Source organism: Salvelinus namaycush, chromosome 17 (genome assembly GCF_016432855.1).
Source record: "Salvelinus namaycush isolate Seneca chromosome 17, SaNama_1.0, whole genome shotgun sequence".
Classification (NCBI taxonomy): Eukaryota; Metazoa; Chordata; class Actinopteri; order Salmoniformes; family Salmonidae; genus Salvelinus; species Salvelinus namaycush.
Genome location: NC_052323.1, coordinates 29,196,834 through 29,220,217, shown reverse-complemented (window position 1 = coordinate 29,220,217; position 23,384 = coordinate 29,196,834). Strand labels below are relative to the sequence as shown.

Here is a 23,384-nt window from a genome sequence, read left to right as displayed (position 1 = left end):
TGGCATGACTGATTTTTAGTTGGTTTCACCTAACTAATGCGTCACTGTCATCAAGAAGCTCAGATAGCTAAGTTGCTAGCAAACTAGTTAGCTAGCTATGTTTTGATTCAAAGTAAGGGGGTGTTGTTTGGAGATGGCAGGCTCATTGAAGATGCTGAAGTTGAAGTTTTGAGCAGTTTTCTCCAGTGGTTAGCTTCTGGACTGATGTGCAGTGTGCTTTTCTGGTGCTTTCGCGGCTGTCGTGGGTTTACCCTGGTGGGTGCTACACATCGGTACTGTAGTGAAGGAGTTCTACCCATGGAGATTGACTTCAGAGACTACTACTGAGAAGCGCTGCTTCAGCTATGGAAAGGGCCAGGGTGCCCTTGATGAACAGCTCTGGACCAGTCTGACACCCCCTGGATGTGACCCCCCCCCCCTCTGTTTCACCTCTGAACTGCCTCTCCTCGAGCCTTCCTCCTGGTGCCGACTGCCTCAAGACATTAATTAACTACCCTGCCTGCCATGAACTATTTGTTTTCGTTTTTTCTAAATTGTATCTTTTTTTCATTTTTTGTTGTTGCTTTGAGATTTAATAAAACATGCTATAAAAGTTGAATAAATTATTATTATTATAATATGGTGTATGTCATACTGTAACTTTATTTGGCTTTTTGCACTCATTGTGATTATGTTTTGATGCTCAAGATCAAGATCGATTGTTTGATGGATCTGCAGGCATCTCCACCATTCAGCTTCTAATGGGAGGTAGGAAATATATATTCTTACCTTCTAATGGGAGGTAGGAAATATATATTCTTACCTTCTAATGGGAGGTAGGAAATATATATTCTTACCTTCTAATGGGAGGTAGGAAATATATATTCTTACCATCTAATGGGAGGTAGGAAATATATCTTACCTTCTATTGGGAGGTAGGAAATATATCTTACCTTCTATTGGGAGGTAGGAAATATATATTCTTACCTTCTAATGGGAGGTAGGAAATATATCTTACCATCTAATGGGAGGGAGGAAATATATCTTACCATCTATTGGGAGGGAGGAAATATATCTTACCATCTATTGGGAGGGAGGAAATATATCTTACCATCTATTGGGAGGGAGGAAATATATCTTACCATCTAATGGGAGGGAGGAAATATATCTTACTATCTAATGGGAGGTAGGAAATATATCTTACTATCTAATGGGAGGAAGGAAATATATCTTACCATCTAATGGGAGGTAGGACATATATCTTACTATCTAATGGGAGGAAGGAAATATATCTTACCATCTAATGGGAGGTAGGAAATATATCTTACTATCTAATGGGAGGAAGGAAATATATCTTACCATCTAATGGGAGGTAGGAAATATATCTTACTATCTAATGGGAAGAAGGAAATATATCTTACTATGTAATGGGAGGAAGGAAATATATCTTACCATCCTTGTATGCCTCCACCAGGTCGTGTATCTGTTGGTTGTTCCTGGAGGCCAAGACTTCAATCAGGCACTTCTCATCTGTTCCTGCCCCCTTAGAAATAAAGCATTACATTAAATACAGAATGGCACAAGTTACTAACTGGGCTGTGTAACAGTTGGTGTCTGATGTGGCTATTCTCAATTCTGATCATTTTTCTGTTTCTTAACTTTTTACTTCCAAAATTTAACCATTTGATGGCATCACGGATCTCTACTACATTATCTTACTTTGATGGCATCGCGGATCTCTACTACATTATCTTATTTTGATGGCATCACGGATCTCTACTACATTATCTTACTTTGATGGCATCACGGATCTCTACTACATTATCTTATTTTGATGGCATCACGGATCTCTACTACATTATCTTACTTTGATGGCATCACGGATCTCTACTACATTATCTTATTTTGATGGCATCACGGATCTCTACTACATTATCTTACTTTGATGGCATCACGGATCTCTACTACATTATCTTACTTTGATGGCATCACGGATCTCTACTACAGTATCTTATTTTGATGGCATCACGGATCTCTACTACATTATCTTACTTTGATGGCATCACGGATCTCTACTACAGTATCTTATTTTGATGGCATCACGGATCTCTACTACATTATCTTACTTTGATGGCATCACGGATCTCTACTACAGTATCTTACTTTGATGGCATCACGGATCTCTACTACATTATCTTACTTTGATGGCATCACGGATCTCTACTACATTATCTTACTTTGATGGCATCACGGATCTCTACTACATTATCTTATTTTGATGGCATCACGGATCTCTACTACATTATCTTACTTTGATGGCATCACGGATCTCTACTACAGTATCTTACTTTGATGGCATCACGGATCTCTACTACATTATCTTACTTTGATGGCATCACGGATCTCTACTACATTATCTTACTTTGATGGCATCACGGATCTCTACTACATTATCTTACTTTGATGGCATCACGGATCTCTACTACATTATCTTACTTTGATGGCATCACGGATCTCTACTACATTATCTTACTTTGATGGCATCACGGATCTCTACTACATTATCTTATTTTGATGGCATCACGGATCTCTACTACATTATCTTATTTTGATGGCATCACGGATCTCTACTACATTATCTTACTTTGATGGCATCACGGATCTCTACTACATTATCTTACTTTGATGGCATCACGGATCTCTACTACAGTATCTTATTTTGATGGCATCACGGATCTCTACTGCATTATCTTACTTTGATGGCATCACGGATCTCTACTGCATTATCTTATTTTGATGGCATCACGGATCTCTACTACATTATCTTACTTTGATGGCATCACGGATCTCTACTACAGTATCTTACTTTGATGGCATCACGGATCTCTACTACATTATCTTACTTTGATGGCATCACGGATCTCTACTACATTATCTTACTTTGATGGCATCACGGATCTCTACTACATTATCTTATTTTGATGGCATCACGGATCTCTACTACATTATCTTACTTTGATGGCATCACGGATCTCTACTACAGTATCTTACTTTGATGGCATCACGGATCTCTACTACATTATCTTACTTTGATGGCATCACGGATCTCTACTACATTATCTTACTTTGATGGCATCACGGATCTCTACTACATTATCTTACTTTGATGGCATCACGGATCTCTACTACATTATCTTACTTTGATGGCATCACGGATCTCTACTACATTATCTTATTTTGATGGCATCACGGATCTCTACTACATTATCTTATTTTGATGGCATCACGGATCTCTACTACATTATCTTATTTTGATGGCATCACGGATCTCTACTACATTATCTTACTTTGATGGCATCACGGATCTCTACTACATTATCTTACTTTGATGGCATCACGGATCTCTACTACATTATCTTACTTTGATGGCATCACGGATCTCTACTACAGTATCTTACTTTGATGGCATCACGGATCTCTACTACAGTATCTTATTTTGATGGCATCACGGATCTCTACTACATTATCTTACTTTGATGGCATCACGGATCTCTACTACATTATCTTACTTTGATGGCATCACGGATCTCTACTACATTATCTTATTTTGATGGCATCACGGATCTCTACTACATTATCTTACTTTGATGGCATCACGGATCTCTACTACATTATCTTACTTTGATGGCATCACGGATCTCTACTACATTATCTTACTTTGATGGCATCACGGATCTCTACTACATTATCTTACTTTGATGGCATCACGGATCTCTACTACATTATCTTACTTTGATGGCATCACGGATCTCTACTACATTATCTTATTTTGATGGCATCACGGATCTCTACTACATTATCTTACTTTGATGGCATCACGGATCTCTACTACAGTATCTTATTTTGATGGCATCACAGATCTCTACTACATTATCTTACTTTGATGGCATCACGGATCTCTACTACATTATCTTATTTTGATGGCATCACGGATCTCTACTACATTATCTTACTTTGATGGCATCACAGATCTCTACTACAGTATCTTATTTTGATGGCATCACGGATCTCTACTACATTATCTTACTTTGATGGCATCACGGATCTCTACTACATTATCTTATTTTGATGGCATCACGGATCTCTACTACATTATCTTACTTTGATGGCATCACAGATCTCTACTACAGTATCTTATTTTGATGGCATCACGGATCTCTACTACATTATCTTACTTTGATGGCATCACGGATCTCTACTACAGTATCTTACTTTGATGGCATCACGGATCTCTACTACATTATCTTACTTTGATGGCATCACGGATCTCTACTGCATTATCTTATTTTGATGGCATCACGGATCTCTACTACATTATCTTATTTTGATGGCATCACGGATCTCTACTACATTATCTTACTTTGATGGCATCACGGATCTCTACTGCATTATCTTATTTTGATGGCATCACGGATCTCTACTACATTATCTTACTTTGATGGCATCACGGATCTCTACTACAGTATCTTATTTTGATGGCATCACGGATCTCTACTACATTATCTTATTTTGATGGCATCACGGATCTCTACTACATTATCTTATTTTGATGGCATCACGGATCTCTACTACATTATCTTATTTTGATGGCATCACGGATCTCTACTACATTATCTTATTTTGATGGCATCACGGATCTCTACTACATTATCTTATTTTGATGGCATCACAGATCTCTACTACATTATCTTATTTTGATGGCATCACGGATCTCTACTACATTATCTTACTTTGATGGCATCACGGATCTCTACTACATTATCTTATTTTGATGGCATCACGGATCTCTACTACATTATCTTATTTTGATGGCATCACGGATCTCTACTACAGTATCTTATTTTGATGGCATCACAGATCTCTACTACAGTATCTTATTTTGATGGCATCACGGATCTCTACTACAGTATCTTATTTTGATGGCATCACAGATCTCTACTACAGTATCTTATTTTGATGGCATCACGGATCTCTACTACAGTATCTTATTTTGATGGCATCACAGATCTCTACTACATTATCTTATTTTGATGGCATCACGGATCTCTACTACAGTATCTTATTTTGATGGCATCACAGATCTCTACTACAGTATCTTATTTTGATGGCATCACGGATCTCTACTACATTATCTTATTTTGATGGCATCACGGATCTCTACTACAGTATCTTATTTTGATGGCATCACAGATCTCTACTACAGTATCTTATTTTGATGGCATCACGGATCTCTACTACATTATCTTATTTTGATGGCATCACGGATCTCTACTACATTATCTTATTTTGATGGCATCACGGATCTCTACTACATTATCTTATTTTGATGGCATCACGGATCTCTACTACAGTATCTTATTTTGATGGCATCACGGATCTCTACTACATTATCTTATTTTGATGGCATCACGGATCTCTACTACAGTATCTTATTTTGATGGCATCACGGATCTCTACTACAGTATCTTATTTTGATGGCATCACGGATCTCTACTACATTATCTTATTTTGATGGCATCACGGATCTCTACTACATTATCTTATTTTGATGGCATCACGGATCTCTACTACAGTATCTTATTTTGATGGCATCACGGATCTCTACTACATTATCTTATTTTGATGGCATCACGGATCTCTACAACATTATCTTACTTCGATGGCATCACAGATCTCTACTACATTATCTTACTTCGATGGCATCGTGGATCTCTTTGGCGTCATGGTAGGCCTGGGGTCTCATCAGACTGACGATGAGGCGTTCAAAATTCCCCGTCAGCTCATACTTCAGGTCATCTATCAGGTCCTGGGGAAGAGAGACGTCTGTTATGAAGTTACCCTCTCACGGTGTGTGCACACTGAATTGTGAATTGCAAATTGACTGGACAAACTTACCTTAAAGAATTCAACACAATTAGTAAGACACGTGTCTGTTTTGAAGTTATCCTGTCATGATTTGTGACACAATGGGCTCAGTAGAGTATAGTGAGTTCAACAATGCTTCTGTTAGCGGCAAACATGTTGCTTAGCAACAATTTCAGTTGAACGATTTGAATGAATATTCCAAAATGTTACAGTGAAACATCAAACAGATCATGTTTTGTAAGGATAACTGAGGTAGTTTAGGGACAATAGTCAAACTGCAAATGACTTTGCTATTCCTACTACATGTAATAGAAAGCCTACAAGGTTACATTAATATTTGTAGCGGCAGTTTAGACCCCGAAACAGACACTGACGTTCTCTGCACACTACCTTCGCAGACTGTTAGCTAACGTTAGCATAAAACAACACAAATGGGAAATGTTAGCTAACGTTAGCATAAAACAACACAAATAGGAAATGTTAGCTAATGTTAGCATAAAACAACACAAATGGTAAATGTTAGCTAATGTTAGCATAGAACAACACAAATGGGAAATGTTAGCTAATGTTAGCTAATGTTCACAAACTATTTCCATTGATGCATGCACCTCTGGAATTTAACTAAGAATGTATTGTACCTTCTAATAAATGGCACACTGAATTGTGCAATTTGTGGTATAGCTAAATTTTACACAGTGGTTTTAGCTGGTACTGATCCAGTATTTACCTGGTATTAACTATAGATCATAGAGTGGGTCACAGTAACAATGGGTACTTTCTGGTATTTATCTCAAAGCATTCAACACCAAATGATATATAGTGATGTTTATGTACATGAATTCCCCCTAAAAAAATATATGATTTCAATGCAATCCAGGTCCAGCTCTGGAAAGGTACAGAAACGTGAGGATAGACGTGATGTTAGATGTTATAATGTGATGTTCCTGTACCTTCCCATAGCTAGACTTGTACGCCTGTACAATCTCCTGTCTCTGAGCATTGCTTCTGCCAGTGACCAAATCCAAGATGGCCTCCTTGTCGCTGCCTGCAGAGCACAGAGGAAGATCAACAGTAACATCATTAGTAACATTTGACTTTAGAACCTTGTAAGCCAGGGCTGTCCAACCCTGTTCCTGGAGAGCTACACCACTGAAATAGAATGATTCTAATCTATTCCTATGAGCTACCCTCCTCTATATTTTTGCTCCAACCCCCGTTTGTAACTAACCTGATTCTTATGAACCAGCTAATTACCAGAATCAGATGTGCTAGATTAGGGTTAGAGTGAAAACTTACAGGACGGTAGCTCTCCAGGAACAGGGTTGGAGTTAAAACCTACAGGAGGGTAGCTCTCCAGGAACAGGGTTGGAGTTAAAACCTACAGGAGGGTATCTCACCAGGAACAGGGTTGGAGTTAAAACCTACAGGAGGGTAGCTCTCCAGGAACAGGGTTGGAGTTAAAACCTACAGGAGGGTAGCTCTCCAGGAACAGGGTTGGAGTTAAAACCTACAGGAGGGTAGCTCTCCTGGAACAGGGTTGGAGTTAAAACCTACAGGAGGGTATCTCTCCAGGAACAGGGTTGGAGTTAAAACCTACAGGAGGGTCTCTCTCCAGGAACAGGGTTGGAGTTAAAACCTACAGGATGGTATCTCTCCAGGAACAGGGTTGGAGTGAAAACCTACAGGAGGGTAGCTCTCCAGGAACAGGGTTGGAGTTAAAACCTACAGGAGGGTAGCTCTCCAGGAACAGGGTTGGATTTAAAATCTACAGGAGGGTCTCTCTCCAGGAACAGGGTTGGAGAGCCCTGAATACTGGTGTTGGAGTTGTGTATCTCTAGCCTGGTTAATAAAACCAGACAAAACTGAAGTAAACTGAAACAAAGTGCAGTGCAGTGCTCTGTTTGGTTTTACCAGGCTAGTGTACCCCTGCCCTACAGTGGATCTTGAGCGTAGCTACAGTGTTACTCACCGATGCCTTTCATGGCATTGTAGAGCGTCTCAGCATCTACACTGGCATCAAAGTCTGGAGCATCGGTTACTGTGCCTCGGAACCCCTAGAAAAATATTCATGATATTTTATCCACTTTATCAGGTCAGTTGTTAAAGAACACATTTTCATTCATAACAATGAGTTTCAGAGCAGGGGGGGAAAGGTTGATTGAGCCAACTGGAAGCTTGGTATGACTAGTTGGGCATAGAAGAATGAATGAGGGGCCAGGAATTGCTCTGGGCCTATCCCAGGTTTAATTAAAGTCACAGGGAAGTGAGGGGTTGTGGGTGTGTTTGTGGGCTGTGTGGGAGTATGTGATGGCCTTTGAGGGGCTGTGTGCATGTACAGGGGGCAGGAAGGGGCTGTGTGGGTGTACAGGGGGCAGGAAGGGGCTGTGTGGGTGTACAGGGGGCAGGAAGGGGCTGTGTGGGTGTACAGGGGGCAGGAAGGGGCTGTGTGGGTGTACAGGGGGCAGGAAGGGGCTGTGTGGGTGTACAGGGGGCAGGAAGGGGCTGTGTGGGTGTACAGGGAGCAGGAAGGACTGTGTGGGTGTACAGGGGGCAGGAAGGGGCTGTGTGGGTGTACAGAGGGCAGGAAGGGGCTGTGTGGGTGTACAGGGGGCAGGAAGGGGCTGTGTGGGTGTACAGGGGGCAGGAAGGGGCTGTGTGGGTGAACAGGGAGCAGGAAGGGGCTGTGTGGGTGAACAGGGAGCAGGAAGGGACTGTGTGGGTGTACAGGGGGCAGGAAGGGGCTGTGTGGGTGTACAGGGAGCAGGAAGGGGCTGTGTGGGTGTACAGGGAGCAGGAAGGGGCTGTGTGGGTGTACAGGGGGCAGGAAGGGGCTGTGTGGGTGTACAGGGGGCAGGAAGCGGCTGTGTGGGTGTACAGGGAGCAGGAAGGGGCTGTGTGGGTGTACAGGGGGCAGGAAGGGGCTGTGTGGGTGTACAGGGGGCAGGAAGGGACTGTGTGGGTGTACAGGGAGCAGGAAGGGGCTGTGTGGGTGTACAGGGGGCAGGAAGGGGCTGTGTGGGTGTACAGGGAGCAGGAAGGGACTGTGTGGGTGTACAGGGGGCAGGAAGGGGCTGTGTGGGTGTACAGGGGGCAGGAAGAGACTGTGTGGGTGTACAGGGAGCAGGAAGGGGCTGTGTGGGTGTACAGGGGGCAGGAAGGGGCTGTGTGGGTGTACAGGGGGCAGGAAGGACTGTGTGGGTGTACAGGGAGCAGGAAGGGGCTGTGTGGGTGTACAGGGAGCAGGAAGGGGCTGTGTGGGTGTACAGGGAGCAGGAAGGGACTGTGTGGGTGTACAGGGGGCAGGAAGGGGCTGTGTGGGTGTACAGGGAGCAGGAAGGGACTGTGTGGGTGTACAGGGAGCAGGAAGGGACTGTGTGGGTGTACAGGGAGCAGGAAGGGACTGTGTGGGTGTACAGGGAGCAGGAAGGGACTGTGTGGGTGTACAGGGGGCAGGAAGGGGCTGTGTGGGTGTACAGGGGGCAGGAAGGGGCTGTGTGGGTGTACAGGGGGCAGGGAGGGGCTGTGTGGGTGTACAGGGGGCAGGAAGGGACTGTGTGGGTGTACAGGGAGCAGGAAGGGGCTGTGTGGGTGTACAGGGAGCAGGAAGGGACTGTGTGGGTGTACAGGGAGCAGGAAGGGACTGTGTGGGTGTACAGGGAGCAGGAAGGGACTGTGTGGGTGTACAGGGGGCAGGAAGGGACTGTGTGGGTGTACAGGGGGCAGGAAGGGGCTGTGTGGGTGTACAGGGGGCAGGAAGGGACTGTGTGGGTGTACAGGAAGGGGCTGTGTGGGTGTACAGGGGGCAGGAAGGGGCTGTGTGGGTGTACAGGGAGCAGGAAGGGGCTGTGTGGGTGTACAGGGGGCAGGAAGGGGCTGTGTGGGTGTACAGGGGGCAGGAAGAGGCTGTGTGGGTGTACAGGGGGCAGGAAGGGGCTGTGTGGGTGTACAGGGAACAGGAAGGGACTGTGTGGGTGTACAGGGGGCAGGAAGGGGCTGTGTGGGTGTACAGGGGGCAGGAAGGGGCTGTGTGGGTGTACAGGGAACAGGAAGGGACTGTGTGGGTGTACAGGGGGCAGGAAGGGGCTGTGTGGGTGTACAGGGGGCAGGAAGGGACTGTGTGGGTGTACAGGGGGCAGGAAGGGGCTGTGTGGGTGTACAGGGGGCAGGAAGGGACTGTGTGGGTGTACAGGGGGCAGGAAGGGGCTGTGTGGGTGTACAGGGGGCAGGAAGGGGCTGTGTGGGTGTACAGGGGGCAGGAAGGGACTGTGTGGGTGTACAGGGGGCAGGAAGGGGCTGTGTGGGTGTACAGGGGGCAGGAAGGGACTGTGTGGGTGTACAGGGGGCAGGAAGGGACTGTGTGGGTGTACAGGGGGCAGGAAGGGGCTGTGTGGGTGTACAGGGAGCAGGAAGGGACTGTGTGGGTGTACAGGGGGCAGGAAGGGGCTGTGTGGGTGTACAGGGGGCAGGAAGGGACTATGTGGGTGTACAGGGAGCAGGAAGGGTCTGTGTGGGTGTACAGGGGGCAGGAAGGGACTGTGTGGGTGTACAGGGAGCAGGAAGGGGCTGTGTGGGTGTACAGGGGGCAGGAAGGGGCTGTGTGGGTGTACAGGGGGCAGGAAGGGGCTGTGTGGGTGTACAGGGGGCAGCAAGGGGCTGTGTGGGTGTACAGGGGGCAGGAAGGGGCTGTGTGGGTGTACAGGGGGCAGGAAGGGGCTGTGTGGGTGTACAGGGGGCAGGAAGGGGCTGTGTGGGTGTACAGGGGGCAGGAAGGGGCTGTGTGGGTGTACAGGGAGCAGGAAGGGGCTGTGTGGGTGTACAGGGGGCAGGAAGGGGCTGTGTGGGTGTACAGGGAGCAGGAAGGGGCTGTGTGGGTGTACAGGGAGCAGGAAGGGACTGTGTGGGTGTACAGGGAGCAGAAAGGACTGTGGCTGCAGTCTCTGTGGCCAAGCCTGCCATGAGCAGAGGGCTAACAGGCAGACAGACAGCTGACACCAGTCTGCCCCCCTGCCTACAGCTGCCCCCTCCAGAACAGCAGTGTGTGTGCAGGGAGGAACGGGGAGTCAGGTTACACACACAGAGACCTGCTCACTCTGCAGGGGTCTGACACGGCTTCAGAGAAGCTGACTTCAAATCAATACAGTAACAATGAAACACAATACAGCCGCCAGGACTGCAATTCAATCAAATATGCAGTGCGGAAAATACCCGTGTTCATATGACGTGAAAATACACGTTGAAGATCACGTGATAAACAAGAACCAAATAAACAGCTCAGAGACTATAGATCTGTCTTGAAGAATCCCCAGCCTATTTCTGATATGTATTTCTTATCCTGTATCTGAGAAACATATCCATTCAGCTGCTGTTTCTGTGGAGATTCTTTCTGCTGCATTGAGGCACACAGCCAATGTCTCCTACCCTGAAATCCAGCCAGCCAGACAGCCAAGGAGGCCACTGCCCATGCTCAGATGTGCCCCTACTACAGCTCTACCATAGAGACCATCACTCCCCAGGACAGCTGGGAGGTATCACCCACATAGCAACAGGACCAAACCAACGGGCCTATAGCAACGGTCCTTTCAGCAAACAGACTGTTCAAGCAGCAAATAAGCGTAGTAGAACATAGATAATAATCACAGTATGTTCAGATGATACAAGTGAATTACTAGAGCTATTTGTTTTGATGCTGAAACTAAACTACAGCAGTGCTTGGCTGCTCGCAACTTCTATCCAGACACTGCACTATCCTTGGCACCAGTCTGTCTGTGCTATGGCTAACTTGTCGTTTGTTTTGCTACTCTGGTGTAGCTAATAACATGCTCCAACCAACAGATCCAGCCGAACCGCAAAGGACATGGTCTAGCAGGGCCATCCTTGGACATGGTTTTGATACTAGATGGTCTAGCAGGGCCATCCTTGGACATGGTTTTGATACTAGATGGTCTAGCAGGGCCATCCTTAGACATGGTTTTGATACTAGATAGTCTAGCAGGGCCATCCTTGGACATGGTTTTGCTACTAGATGGTCTAGCAGGGCCATCCTTGGACATGGTTTTGCTACTAGATGGTCTAGCAGAGCCATCCTTGGACATGGTTTTGCTACTAGATGGTCTAGCAGGGCCATCCTTGGACATGGTTTTGATACTAGATGGTCTAGCAGAGCCATCCTTGGACATGGTTTTGATACTAGATAGTCTAGCAGGGCCATCCTTGGACATGGTTTTGATACTAGATGGTCTAGCAGGGCCATCCTTGGACATGGTTTTGATACTAGATGGTCTAGCAGGGCCATCCTTGGACATGGTTTTGATACGAGATGGTCTAGCAGGGCCATCCTTAGACATGGTTTTGATACTAGATAGTCTAGCAGGGCCATCCTTGGACATGGTTTTGCTACTAGATGGTCTAGCAGGGCCATCCTTGGAAATGGTTTTGCTACTAGATGGTCTAGCAGAGCCATCCTTGGACATGGTTTTGCTACTAGATGGTCTAGCAGGGCCATCCTTGGACATGGTTTTGATACTAGATAGTCTAGCAGGGCCATCCTTGGACATGGTTTTGATACTAGATAGTCTAGCAGGGCCATCCTTGGACATGGTTTTGCTACTAGATGGTCTAGCAGGGCCATCCTTGGACATGGTTTTGATACTAGATGGTCTAGCAGGGCCATCCTTGGACATGGTTTTGATACTAGATGGTCTAGCAGGGCCATCCTTGGACATGGTTTTGATACTAGATAGTCTAGCAGGGCCATCCTTGGACATGGTTTTGATACTAGATAGTCTAGCAGGGCCATCCTTGGACATGGTTTTGATACTAGATAGTCTAGCAGGGCCATCCTTGGACATGGTTTTGATACTAGATAGTCTAGCAGGGCCATCCTTGGACATGGTTTTGATATTAGATAGTCTAGCAGGGCCATCCTTGGACATGGTTTTGATATTAGATAGTCTAGCAGGGCCATCCTTAGACATGGTTTTGATACTAGATGGTCTAGCAGGGCCATCCTTGGACATGATTTTGATACTAGATAGTCTAGCAGGGCCATCCTTGGACATGGTTTTGCTACTAGATGGTCTAGCAGGGCCATCCTTGGACATGGTTTTGCTACTAGATGGTCTAGCAGGGCCATCATTGGACATGGTTATGATACTAGATAGTCTAGCAGGGCCATCCTTGGACATGGTTTTGATACTAAATAGTCTAGCAGGGCCATCCTTGGACATGGTTTTGATACTAGATGGTCTAGCAGGGCCATCCTTGGACATGGTTTTGATATTAAATAGTCTAGCAGGGCCATCCTTGGACATGGTTTTGATATTAAATAGTCTAGCAGGGCCATCCTTGGACATGGTTTTGCTACTAGATAGTCTAGCAGAGCCATCCTTGGACATGGTTTTGATACTAGATAGTCTAGCAGGGCCATCCTTGGACATGGTTTTGATACTAGATGGTCTAGCAGGGCCATCCTTGGACATGGTTTTGATATTAAATAGTCTAGCAGGGCCATCCTTGGACATGGTTTTGCTACTAGATGGTCTAGCAGGGCCATCCTTGGACATGGTTTTGCTACTAGATAGTCTAGCAGGGCCATCCTTGGACATGGTTTTGATATTAAATAGTCTAGCAGGGCCATCCTTGGACATGGTTTTGCTACTAGATAGTCTAGCAGAGCCATCCTTGGACATGGTTTTGATACTAGATGGTCTAGCAGGGCCATCCTTGGACATGGTTTTGATACTAGATACTCTAGCAGGGCCATCCTTGGACATGGTTTTGATATTAAATAGTCTAGCAGGGCCATCCTTGGACATGGTTTTGATATTAAATAGTCTAGCAGGGCCATCCTTGGACATGGTTTTGATATTAAATAGTCTAGCAGGGCCATCCTTGGACATGGTTTTGATATTAAATACTCTAGCAGGGCCATCCTTGGACATGGTTTTGATATTAAATAGTTTAGCAGGGCCATCCTTGGACATGGTTTTGATATTAAATAGTCTAGCAGGGCCATCCTTTGACATGGTTTTGATATTAAATAGTCTAGCAGGGCCATCCTTGGACATGGTTTTGATATTAGATAGTCTAGCAGGGCCATCCTTGCAAATCTCCTCTTGTTGACTGGACTTTCAGAGCTTACGTGAGCGGAACCTGGGGGTCCGAGACTAGGTATTAGATAGAGAAGCGGGCCTGCCGTATGCCTTCCGGAGCTCTCTCTGTGTGTCTGTCAATGGCATGTCCAGGTTGCCAGAGGGAAGAGACACCTTATACTAGCCTGCTGCCATTACAATAAACAGACGCCCCAAGGCCGACGACTGCTCATCTGACCCCTCCTCTGTCCTTACCTCATTATCATACAGTCATTATGGAATAGGATATGTTTATCCTTATAGCTTTACTGTAGCTACACATAGCACTGAGAGAATGGCAGACACAGGATTACCATTTTGACTTACCATTCCCATATTTGGTCTTTTAAGGATATGCAGGAAACAATCAACCTGCAAGACAAGATATGTACGAAGCAGAAATGAGAACAGAGAAACATTGTGACATGCTGTTTAAGATGGTATCAATATCAATCAATCAAATGTATTTATAGAGCCCTTTTTACAACTCACAGTTGTCACAAAGTGCTTTTTACAGAAACCAAAGGGGTGGCCAGTCCTCTTCTGGCTGTGCCATCTTATCGATCCTAACTGTCAACGTTTACATGATATGATTGTGATCAACGTGTATGGCCGGATGAACAAAGAGATGCTATTGGACCATAGGCTAATGAAAATATACTTGATATGTCATTGATTGGTGGCGGTCAGGGTTCTGCTCTTTCAGCACAACAACACCCACAGAACCAGCACTAGAGAAGACTGCATTGGAAGATCAAAATACTGTTTCATAATATAAGTCACTAGTAGGCTTGCTATAGGATTATGCAGGGAGAAGAGACGAAGGGGACCACCCACATGCTGACGCGTTCCCCGGTAAATGTAGGGTGGTTGGCTTATGGCCTAGTGGTTAAAGCATAGCCACGTTTTCCACAGGAAAAATGTTGGCTACTTCCTCTCCTGCAGTTCAGTAAGGCTACAGTGATCCCTTTCAGAGTGGTAGTTAGCTTTAGCATCTGGTGAGGTGGAGAAAGGGACATAGAACATCTAATAATGAAACATCTACTTTTACAAAGGTTAGGTTAAACTTGTTCTGACGCTCTTGTTGAACTGTTTTGTAGCATCTCAACGTTGAACCAAAGCACACATGGTCTATGATGATGGATTGTACAGTAGATGGAAAAACAGTGTAGCTTAAGAAATTGTGTATTAAGTAAAAGGAATGCTGTTGGACTTCCAAATGAGAGTCATTCAGATTCTCATAAAGAATATATACTGCAAGAGAAGCACTCAATGAGGACAAGCTGCCCTCTGGCATAGCACGCAGTTGTGCAGTCAATTGTATGATTTCTGAGAGTTTCTCCATTAGTGAGGATATGAGATAAACAATCTAAGAAAAGTATCTTAGTTTGTTTAAGATAAGCCCACAGCAGTGTTCAGTCTCCTAAAATAGTCTGATCCACAATCCCTATAGCCACAGAATGTCCACGACCACACCCCATCTCCCAGTCTCCCACCCCAAACAAATTATACAACTTTATATTCATAAATCGTAACTTAGAATTTGACTATTTACACAATGGACATCAATGATAAACATGACTCATGTCTATGTTCAATCCATTGCTTTACATTGACAACATTTCTCCACTCTTTTCTGTATGTTGTTCTTTACACTTCTTGGTTTGTAAAATGGGACTGTCTGTTTATTAGTCTCATATCACAAACTTGCTATTATACGCTTGGGCTAGGCTAATAATAGCCTAAACAAACCGTTATAGCTCCGTTATTGTCTTTACGTGACTTGCGACAACATTATCTTAGCCTATATTGGTTGAGCATTTGACACTATAAGGAAACTCGTTACAATGCAAAATGCTAACTCACCTCTTTTACAGAACTAATTTGATCCAAATCAACCCGCGCCGCAGTGCTGACCTCCTCTCTCCTGCGTTTTGCCCGGTGTTGAAACAGCCAGCTGTCTTATTCCGTGTCCTCGAGCTGACGTAATAACTGCGGCGCTCACCGGCAGTGCGTCAAAAAGAGTTTCCCTTTCAAACAGCGAGCCCTTCCACACTGAATAAAAATGGTTTTACGGTAAATGAACAAAGATGTAAACAACTAATTTACTTGTGCTGTTTGGTCTTTCTGGACGCTCCATATACCCACTAAGCATGGACCTTCTTTTAGGACTTATTTTTGGTCCTGTCAGGTCAAAGAGGGATGCAATTGCAGCCAGCAATTCAGGGTGTTCCTGCATGTGGGAATTCTGGCATCTGCTGGAAACCCTCTTCTATTGGTCCATTTTTAATCTAGGACAGGAGGGAGGTGGGGCCGGTCCAGTACAGTAGGTGGCTTTAATGCACAATAACGTTGGATGCCAGCCGCCGATAAACCTCACAGAAGAAGGGGCGGAGGTGACAATGGTAGCTAGCAAGCCGTACACCGGTAGACAGTGTCCTTCGTCCCAGCCTGTCGGCCACTGTTTCCCTGCAGTTCTGTTAATGACTACGAGGTCAGGTGTTCGGCAGGCAGGAGCGAAGGACACTGTCTACCGGACACTGCCAGCTGGTCCGGTACACAGCAGGCGGAATCGACACTGTGTACTAGCTAGCTAACTAGCAGGCGACTGGTAGACAGTGTCCTTCGTCCCCGCCTGTTGGGCACGGTTTTCTCCGGGAACACAGCTAGCAAGCTAGCACACGGCGTAACTAGCAAGCTAACTAGTTAGCTAACACACAGTGCCTGCTGTGCTAGCAGTAGGCGGGGGTGACCGGTAGACAGTGTCCTTCGCCCCCGCCTGCCGGGCACTGTTTTCCAGCAGTTCTGTTAACGCAGGTGTTCGGCAGGTAGGAGCGAAGGACACTGTCTACCGGTGTCACTCCCGCTAGCTAGCAAGGAGGACTCTGGGAAGCGGGGGCCTGAGAAAACTCAGATAATAATTTTATTTCCCTTTTGACCCACATTCAAACGTGTCATGTCGTGCTCGGGTGGGTGGGGGGGGCATTCATCCAGGGACCAATGGGATGCTCGAACACCCTGAATTGCGGGCTGCAGTTGCACACTATTGTCCGGTCGGGTGTAGTGGAGATTTAAAATTACCCATAATGAGGAGAGACAATGTCAATCACCTATGAGGATATTTACTTTATTAAAAACGTATTGATAAGGGGAGCGGCTCACACCACCCACAAAGTGAATAGAGTGGAAGCCCACTGGGTGGAGTGAGCCTCTGGGTAATATAACATCTCAGGATAGGTGCGACATCCTTTACCTGTATTTAACTAGGCAAGTCAGTTATTTACGATGATGGCCTCACCCAGCCAAACCCGCACGACGCTGCGCTGCCCTATGGGACTCTCCCAATTGTGGTCGAATGTGATACAGCCTGGATTTGAACCAGGGACTGTAGTGGCGCCTCTTGCACTAAGATGAAGTGCGCCACTCGGGAGCCCCAACCCCACACATCCTTTACCAGCACTTTGCCTCCAGTACAAAGAATTTGTTTGTTTTGTTCAGTACTAAGAACTTAAAAGGACATTTGTTGGTACTTAATCTCCACCTTGCTAAAATAGGGAACTAGGGGACAATCTCTGGTTGAGAGAATGCCAAGAGTGTGCAAAGCTGTCAAGACAAAGGGAGGCTATTTGAAGAAACTCAAATATAAAATATATTTTGATTTGTTTAACACTTTTTTGATTACTTTATGATTCCATATGTGTTATTTCATAGTTTTGATGTCTTCACTATTATTCTACAATTTAGAAAATAGTCAATTTAAAGAAAAACCCTTGAATGAGTAGGTGTTCTAAAACTTTGACTGGTGGTGTATGTGGACGAGCAATGTCAGAGTGGCATAGACTAAGATACAGTAGAATAGAATAGAATACAGTGTAGACATATGAGATGAGTAATGCAAGATATGTAAACATTATTAAAGTGACTAGTGTTCCATTTATTAAAGTGGCCAGTGATTTCAAGTCTATGTTAATAGGCAGCAGCCTCTAATGTGCTAGGGATGGCTATAAAACATTATTATTCATTGAGAACGTACTTTATGTTCAGTTGAAATATCCATAGAATACATGACCAAAAAAACAAGTATTTTCAACATTTGTAAATTATGTTTTTTCAACTTTCATTCAGAACCCGAAAATGAAATCTGATTTCAACGTCCGTAAAATATGTATTTTCAACTTTAATTCAAAACTAAAATGAACCTGATTTAAATGATGCATATTATGTTACGTCTACCTCTGAGTCCAGGTTGCATGCAGAGGAGCCACCTCCACCTGAGTGGATGTTGCAATCATGTTAGGTTATGAGAGGAGCCAGATTTAAACAACATGCAGGGCCTTCTGTACAACCATATTCAGATCTACTATTCCACTGTTATAATAGTTTGAACCTTAGTGAGAGAGAGAGAGGTATGATTGGTGTGTGTGAGCTGTGAGGCCTACCGGTTTGTGACTTTGCCAGAGCTGAGCATTCTGTGTGAGAGATTGTGACTGTGCTATTTCTGTCTCTGCTGGCTGTGGAGGGAGCCATTCCGGTCAGAGGGTAATGTGAGGCAAGACTGGAGAGGGGGAGAGAGAGAGAGAGGGAGGGGAGGAAGAAAGAGAACGAGGGAGAGAGCAAGAGGGAAAGAGCGGGAGAGAGAGAGGGAGAGAGAGAGCAAGAGGGGAAGAGGGGAAGAGAGGGAGAGGGAGAGAGGGGAGAGAGAGAGGGGGGAAAGGAGGAGAGAGAGAGCGATAGTGACAGAGAGGGGGGAGGGGCAGAGAGATCAGAACTTGGGGGAATAGGAGAGGGGGGAGAGAGAGAGAAAAGCGAGAGAGAGGCAGAGAGAAAGGGAAAGGGGGAGAGTGTGAGAGAGAAAGAGAGAGACGGGAGAGCAATAGAGGGGAAGGAAAGAGACAGGGGGAGAGAGAGAGTGAGTGAGTGAGAGGAAGAGAGAGAGAGAGAGAGAGAGAGAGAGAGAGAGAGAGAGAGAGGCAGAGAGAAAGGGAAAGGGGGAGAGTGTGAGAGAGAAAGAGAGAGACGGGAGAGCAATAGAGGGGAAGGAAAGAGACAGGGGGAGAGAGAGAGTGAGAGAGAGAGAGAGAGAGAGAGAGAGAGAGAGAGAGAGAGAGAGAGAGAGAGAGAGAGAGAGAGAGAGAGAGAGAGAGAGAGAGAGAGAGAGAGAGAGAGAGAGAGAGAGAGAGAGAGAGAGAGATCAGAGTGTGAGTAATTACTGTTAACCCAGAAGTAAAATCTTGTGTAATTTGGTCAGCTGCATGATTAACCTCTGTGTTCACACTGTGTTAGAAGTTAAGAGTTCCGGCAAAAAGCCTCAACCTTGCAAAAGGAAACTCTCAGAAAAGCCCCCCCCCCCTCCCTTTTGATCCGTGTGCACGAGGGTGATGCAGTTTACTGCTTCGTTCACCTGCTATCGGAGTTATCGGAAACTTCTAGTTCCCAGTGGGAAATTTCATTTGAATGACCCTCCAAATCGGAATCACAAGTGGGAAACTTGTTACCCGAGTTGTAGAGTTGTGACGTTTCACTGACATTTTACCTTTTCAACCAAAAGATGACAACAAATCAATTTTTGACAAGTACAACCTTATCAATATGGAGAATGTAGCCAGTTTGACCATATGTCAATGTTAAGCGAGCTAGCTACCTATTATTATTAGCAATGTTAGCTAGTTTATCAAGCTAGCTAAAATCTTAGGGGTTGAACAATTGTTCCGATTTCAAAAGGCACGTGAACACAATCATGTCAGACTTCCCACTTCCCAGTTTCCCATTTCCCACGAGCACATGAAGCCACCCTAAACACAGTCTTTGCCCAATCCTCACACATCCAAATATCCAGTGATGAAAACCCCAAAAACGGAACTAATGCTGCTCGTTATCCTGTCCACCCGGGATTTCGCTGACATGTTTTGTGATATTTGTGGGATAAAATGCTAGATTTTTCTGCCGCAATTCTGACATTTTGCATGGCAACTTGCAATGATTTTGTCCAATTTTGTTGAGAAAATGCGCTGACGAGGGAAAAAGTTTGTTGACGTGTGGTTGATTGAACCATATTATGCGGTAAATGTGCGATGATTGGTTGAAATTGCAAGCCCTCTTTTTTTACTGCGGTGATGGGTCAGTTTTATGTGATAATATTGCAATGATTTTACTGTTTTATGTGATAATATTGCAATGATTTTACTGTTTTATGTGATAATATTGCAATGATTTTACTGTTTTATGCGGAAATAGTGTGCAGATTGGTCAAATATGCGAGGAATGGTTGATTTTGCCAAACATTTTGCGATCGCAGTTGTCTCATGCATCCCATTCAGTCCCGGCAGATTCTTCGTCTACACGCATAATCTGCCCACGAGTGTGTGGGACAGTGGGAATCAGAAAGAGAGAGAGAGAAACAGAGATATTGACACCCCTCATAGCTGGATCATGACTGTGTTTACATCACTGCCAGCAATACTGGCCACTACTTCTCCCCTGTTAGCTTCCCAGAAGTCACCTGGCTTTCCTGCTCATGCACCTTCCAGCACAAACAGGGAAGACAGATTTTGGAGATTAAAATGTTCCCAGCCCAAAAGTAGGATGGCATTTTGAGACTTCTTATAGGATTAGTTCATCTGCCACTATATTTTCTATTTTTTAAATTTTTTAAATTTCACCTTTATTTAACCAGGTAGGCTAGTTGAGAACAAGTTCTCATTTACAACTGCGACCTGGCCAAGATAAAGCATAGCAGTGTGAACAGACAACAACACACATGGAGTAAACAATAAACAAGTCAATAACACAGTAGGGGAAAAAATGAGTCTATATACATTGTGTGCAAAAGGCATGAGGAGGTAGGCAATACATAGGCCATAGGAGCGAATAATTACAATTTAGCAGATTAACACTGGAGTGATAAATCATCAGATGATCATGTGCAAGTAAGTGCAGTATCTTTGATACCTTTCAATCACATCCCAGGGAAAGATAAGTATGTTTTTCTCTGCTTTTCCCTGAGCAGAATGTGAAACTATGCCCTGGATTACTGTCATGGTTATAGAACAAAAAGTAGCTGTCTACTGCAGACACTCAAGGCTATTTTATCCTCATATAGTTAGCCAGATTACACAGCAATGTGATAACTGAGATGTTATATATGCAAGATGGAGCCGACAGACACTGTTACCCTGTTCCTAACTCCTAGCAAACTTTGCAGTGTTTGTACTTTTTTTTGTGTGTTATTTCTTACATTATTTGCTCAAAACGTTTCTAGTATTATTTCCTACAGCCTTAAAATACATTTTGGACATTAGATCGGCGGTCACTCACCAGAAATCCAACCAGGAATTCGACTTCCCTGACCTGGATCCTTTGTTTGGACTTCACGAGGCAGACCCATTCATCTCGGGTGCCACATCAAAATGTTGATGCTGGAGGAGTGGGAGGAGAGGAAGGGTTTTAGCCAGGCTCAGGCAGTGAGCGAACCATCCACTGCTTCTGAGTATGTTACTCGCTAACGTTCAGTCCCTGGACAATAAAAGACACGAGCTCAGGGCGAGGATCTCCTTTCAGAGAGACATAAGGGGCTGTAACATACTCTCTGGGAAAACAAAGGTGGAAGGGTATGTAATGATTAACAACTCATGGTGCGAATGTGGTAACTTATAGGAACTCAAGTCCTTTTGTTCTCCCAATCTGGGATATCTCACCATCAAATTCCGACCACATTACATCCCAAGATAATTTTCTTTGGTTATTGTCACTGCCGTGTATATTCACTCCCAAGCCGACACTGCAACCCCTCTCAAAGAACTACAGTGGACTTTGCACAAACTGGAAACTGCATATCCTGAGGCTGTATTTATTGTAGCTGGGGACTTTAAAAAATGAAATCTGAGGAAAACGCTCCCGAAATTCTACCAACACATCTCTTGTGTTACACGCAAAGAGAACATGCTTGACCATTGTTACTCTACCTTCTGGGACATCTACGAGTACCCTCCCCCTCCCTCCCTTCAGCAAATCAGATCATGCCTCCATCCTGCTCCTCCCCACCTAAAAGCAGAAACTTAAACTAGAGACACCCGTGATAAGGACTGTTCAAAGTTGGTCTGACCAATCAGAATCTATGCTTCAAGATTAATCTGATCACCCGGACTGGGAAATGTTCCGGGTCACCTTTGGGAATAACGTTAGTATAGACGTATACACTGACTCTGTGACTGGGTTCATCATGAAGTGCATAGAGAATGTTGTTCCTACTGTAACGTTTAGGACTTATCCAAACCAGAAACAGTGGATAGCTGGCAGCATTCACACAAAACCGAAAACGCAAACCACCACATTTAACCACGGCAAGGGTACTGGGAACATGGACGTTTATAAACAGACCATTCCTTAGAATCTGGAAGGTTGACTCCTAATCTGAAACAGTGGATAGAGTCACCGTTGGTATGGTTACAACAGCTAGAGTAATCCTTAGAATCTGAAGGGTCACTTCTACTCTGAAACAGTGGATAGAATCACTGTTGGTATGGTTACAGCAGCTAGAGTCATCATTAGAATCTGGAAGGGCCTCTCCTGCACTGAAACTGTCACGATCTATCACAAGGATGACGCTGGAGAGACGAAGCAGGTACGGGGAGTAACATTTAATAAATAACGGACATGGAACGAGACATAAACAGCGTTAGCAAACAAAAACAATCAATGCAGAAGCGGGGAACAGAGCTGGGGAACTGACACATATAGGGGAGAAAATGAACACGTAATAAGAGAGTCCAGGTGAGTCCAATAACGCTGATGCGCGTGACGAGGAAAGGCAGGTGTACGTGATGGATGGCAGGAGTGAGTGATGCAAGGCATTCTGGCGCCCTCAAGCGCCAGGGGAAGGGAAGAGCGGGAGCAGACGTGACAGTACCCCCCCTCTAGGGGCGCCACCCGGCGTCCCACCTGGGCGAACCGGCCGAGACATGGGCGCTGGGCAAGCCGGTTGAGGCGTGGAAGCCCGACGAACCGGCAGGAGCGTGAGAGCCTGGCGAGCCGGCTGAGGCATGGGAGCCTGACGATCCGGCTGAGTCAAGACGCCTGTCGATCCCGCTGAGGAAACCCGATGATCCGGTGGAGTGTGACGTGGGATGGGAAGCCACCGAGCCAGCCAGGGCATGAAAGCTCGACGGGCTGGCTTAGGCACCCCCGGTTCCATCGGCGGCAGAATCCACCCCCGACGTCACCGACAAAACAAAAAACAAACAAACAAAAAACTCCTGGACCGGCTGGGCAGACAAGAACTGACGATCCAGCTGAGGCCCGACGTGGGATGGGCGCCATCCGAGCCAACCGGGGCAAGGAAACCTCTCGAGCCTG

General features: G+C 45.2%; 1 protein-coding gene across 1 annotated transcript in view; it reads right to left on the bottom strand.

Moving 5' to 3' along the window:
* The window catches only part of LOC120062508 (annexin A6-like), a 49,242-nt gene extending 33,234 nt beyond the window's left edge, over positions 1–16,008 (bottom strand). Inside the window, exons 1-6 of the mRNA XM_039012530.1 lie at positions 15,900–16,008; positions 14,361–14,405; positions 7,874–7,958; positions 6,855–6,949; positions 5,732–5,845; positions 1,432–1,522 (exon numbers count right to left, since the gene is read on the bottom strand). Coding sequence (XP_038868458.1) covers positions 1,432–1,522; positions 5,732–5,845; positions 6,855–6,949; positions 7,874–7,958; positions 14,361–14,369 — 394 coding nt within the window. The 5' untranslated portion in view covers positions 14,370–14,405; positions 15,900–16,008. The remainder of the gene's footprint in view (positions 1–1,431; positions 1,523–5,731; positions 5,846–6,854; positions 6,950–7,873; positions 7,959–14,360; positions 14,406–15,899) is intronic.
* Between the last annotated feature and the right edge of the window lie 7,376 nt (positions 16,009–23,384).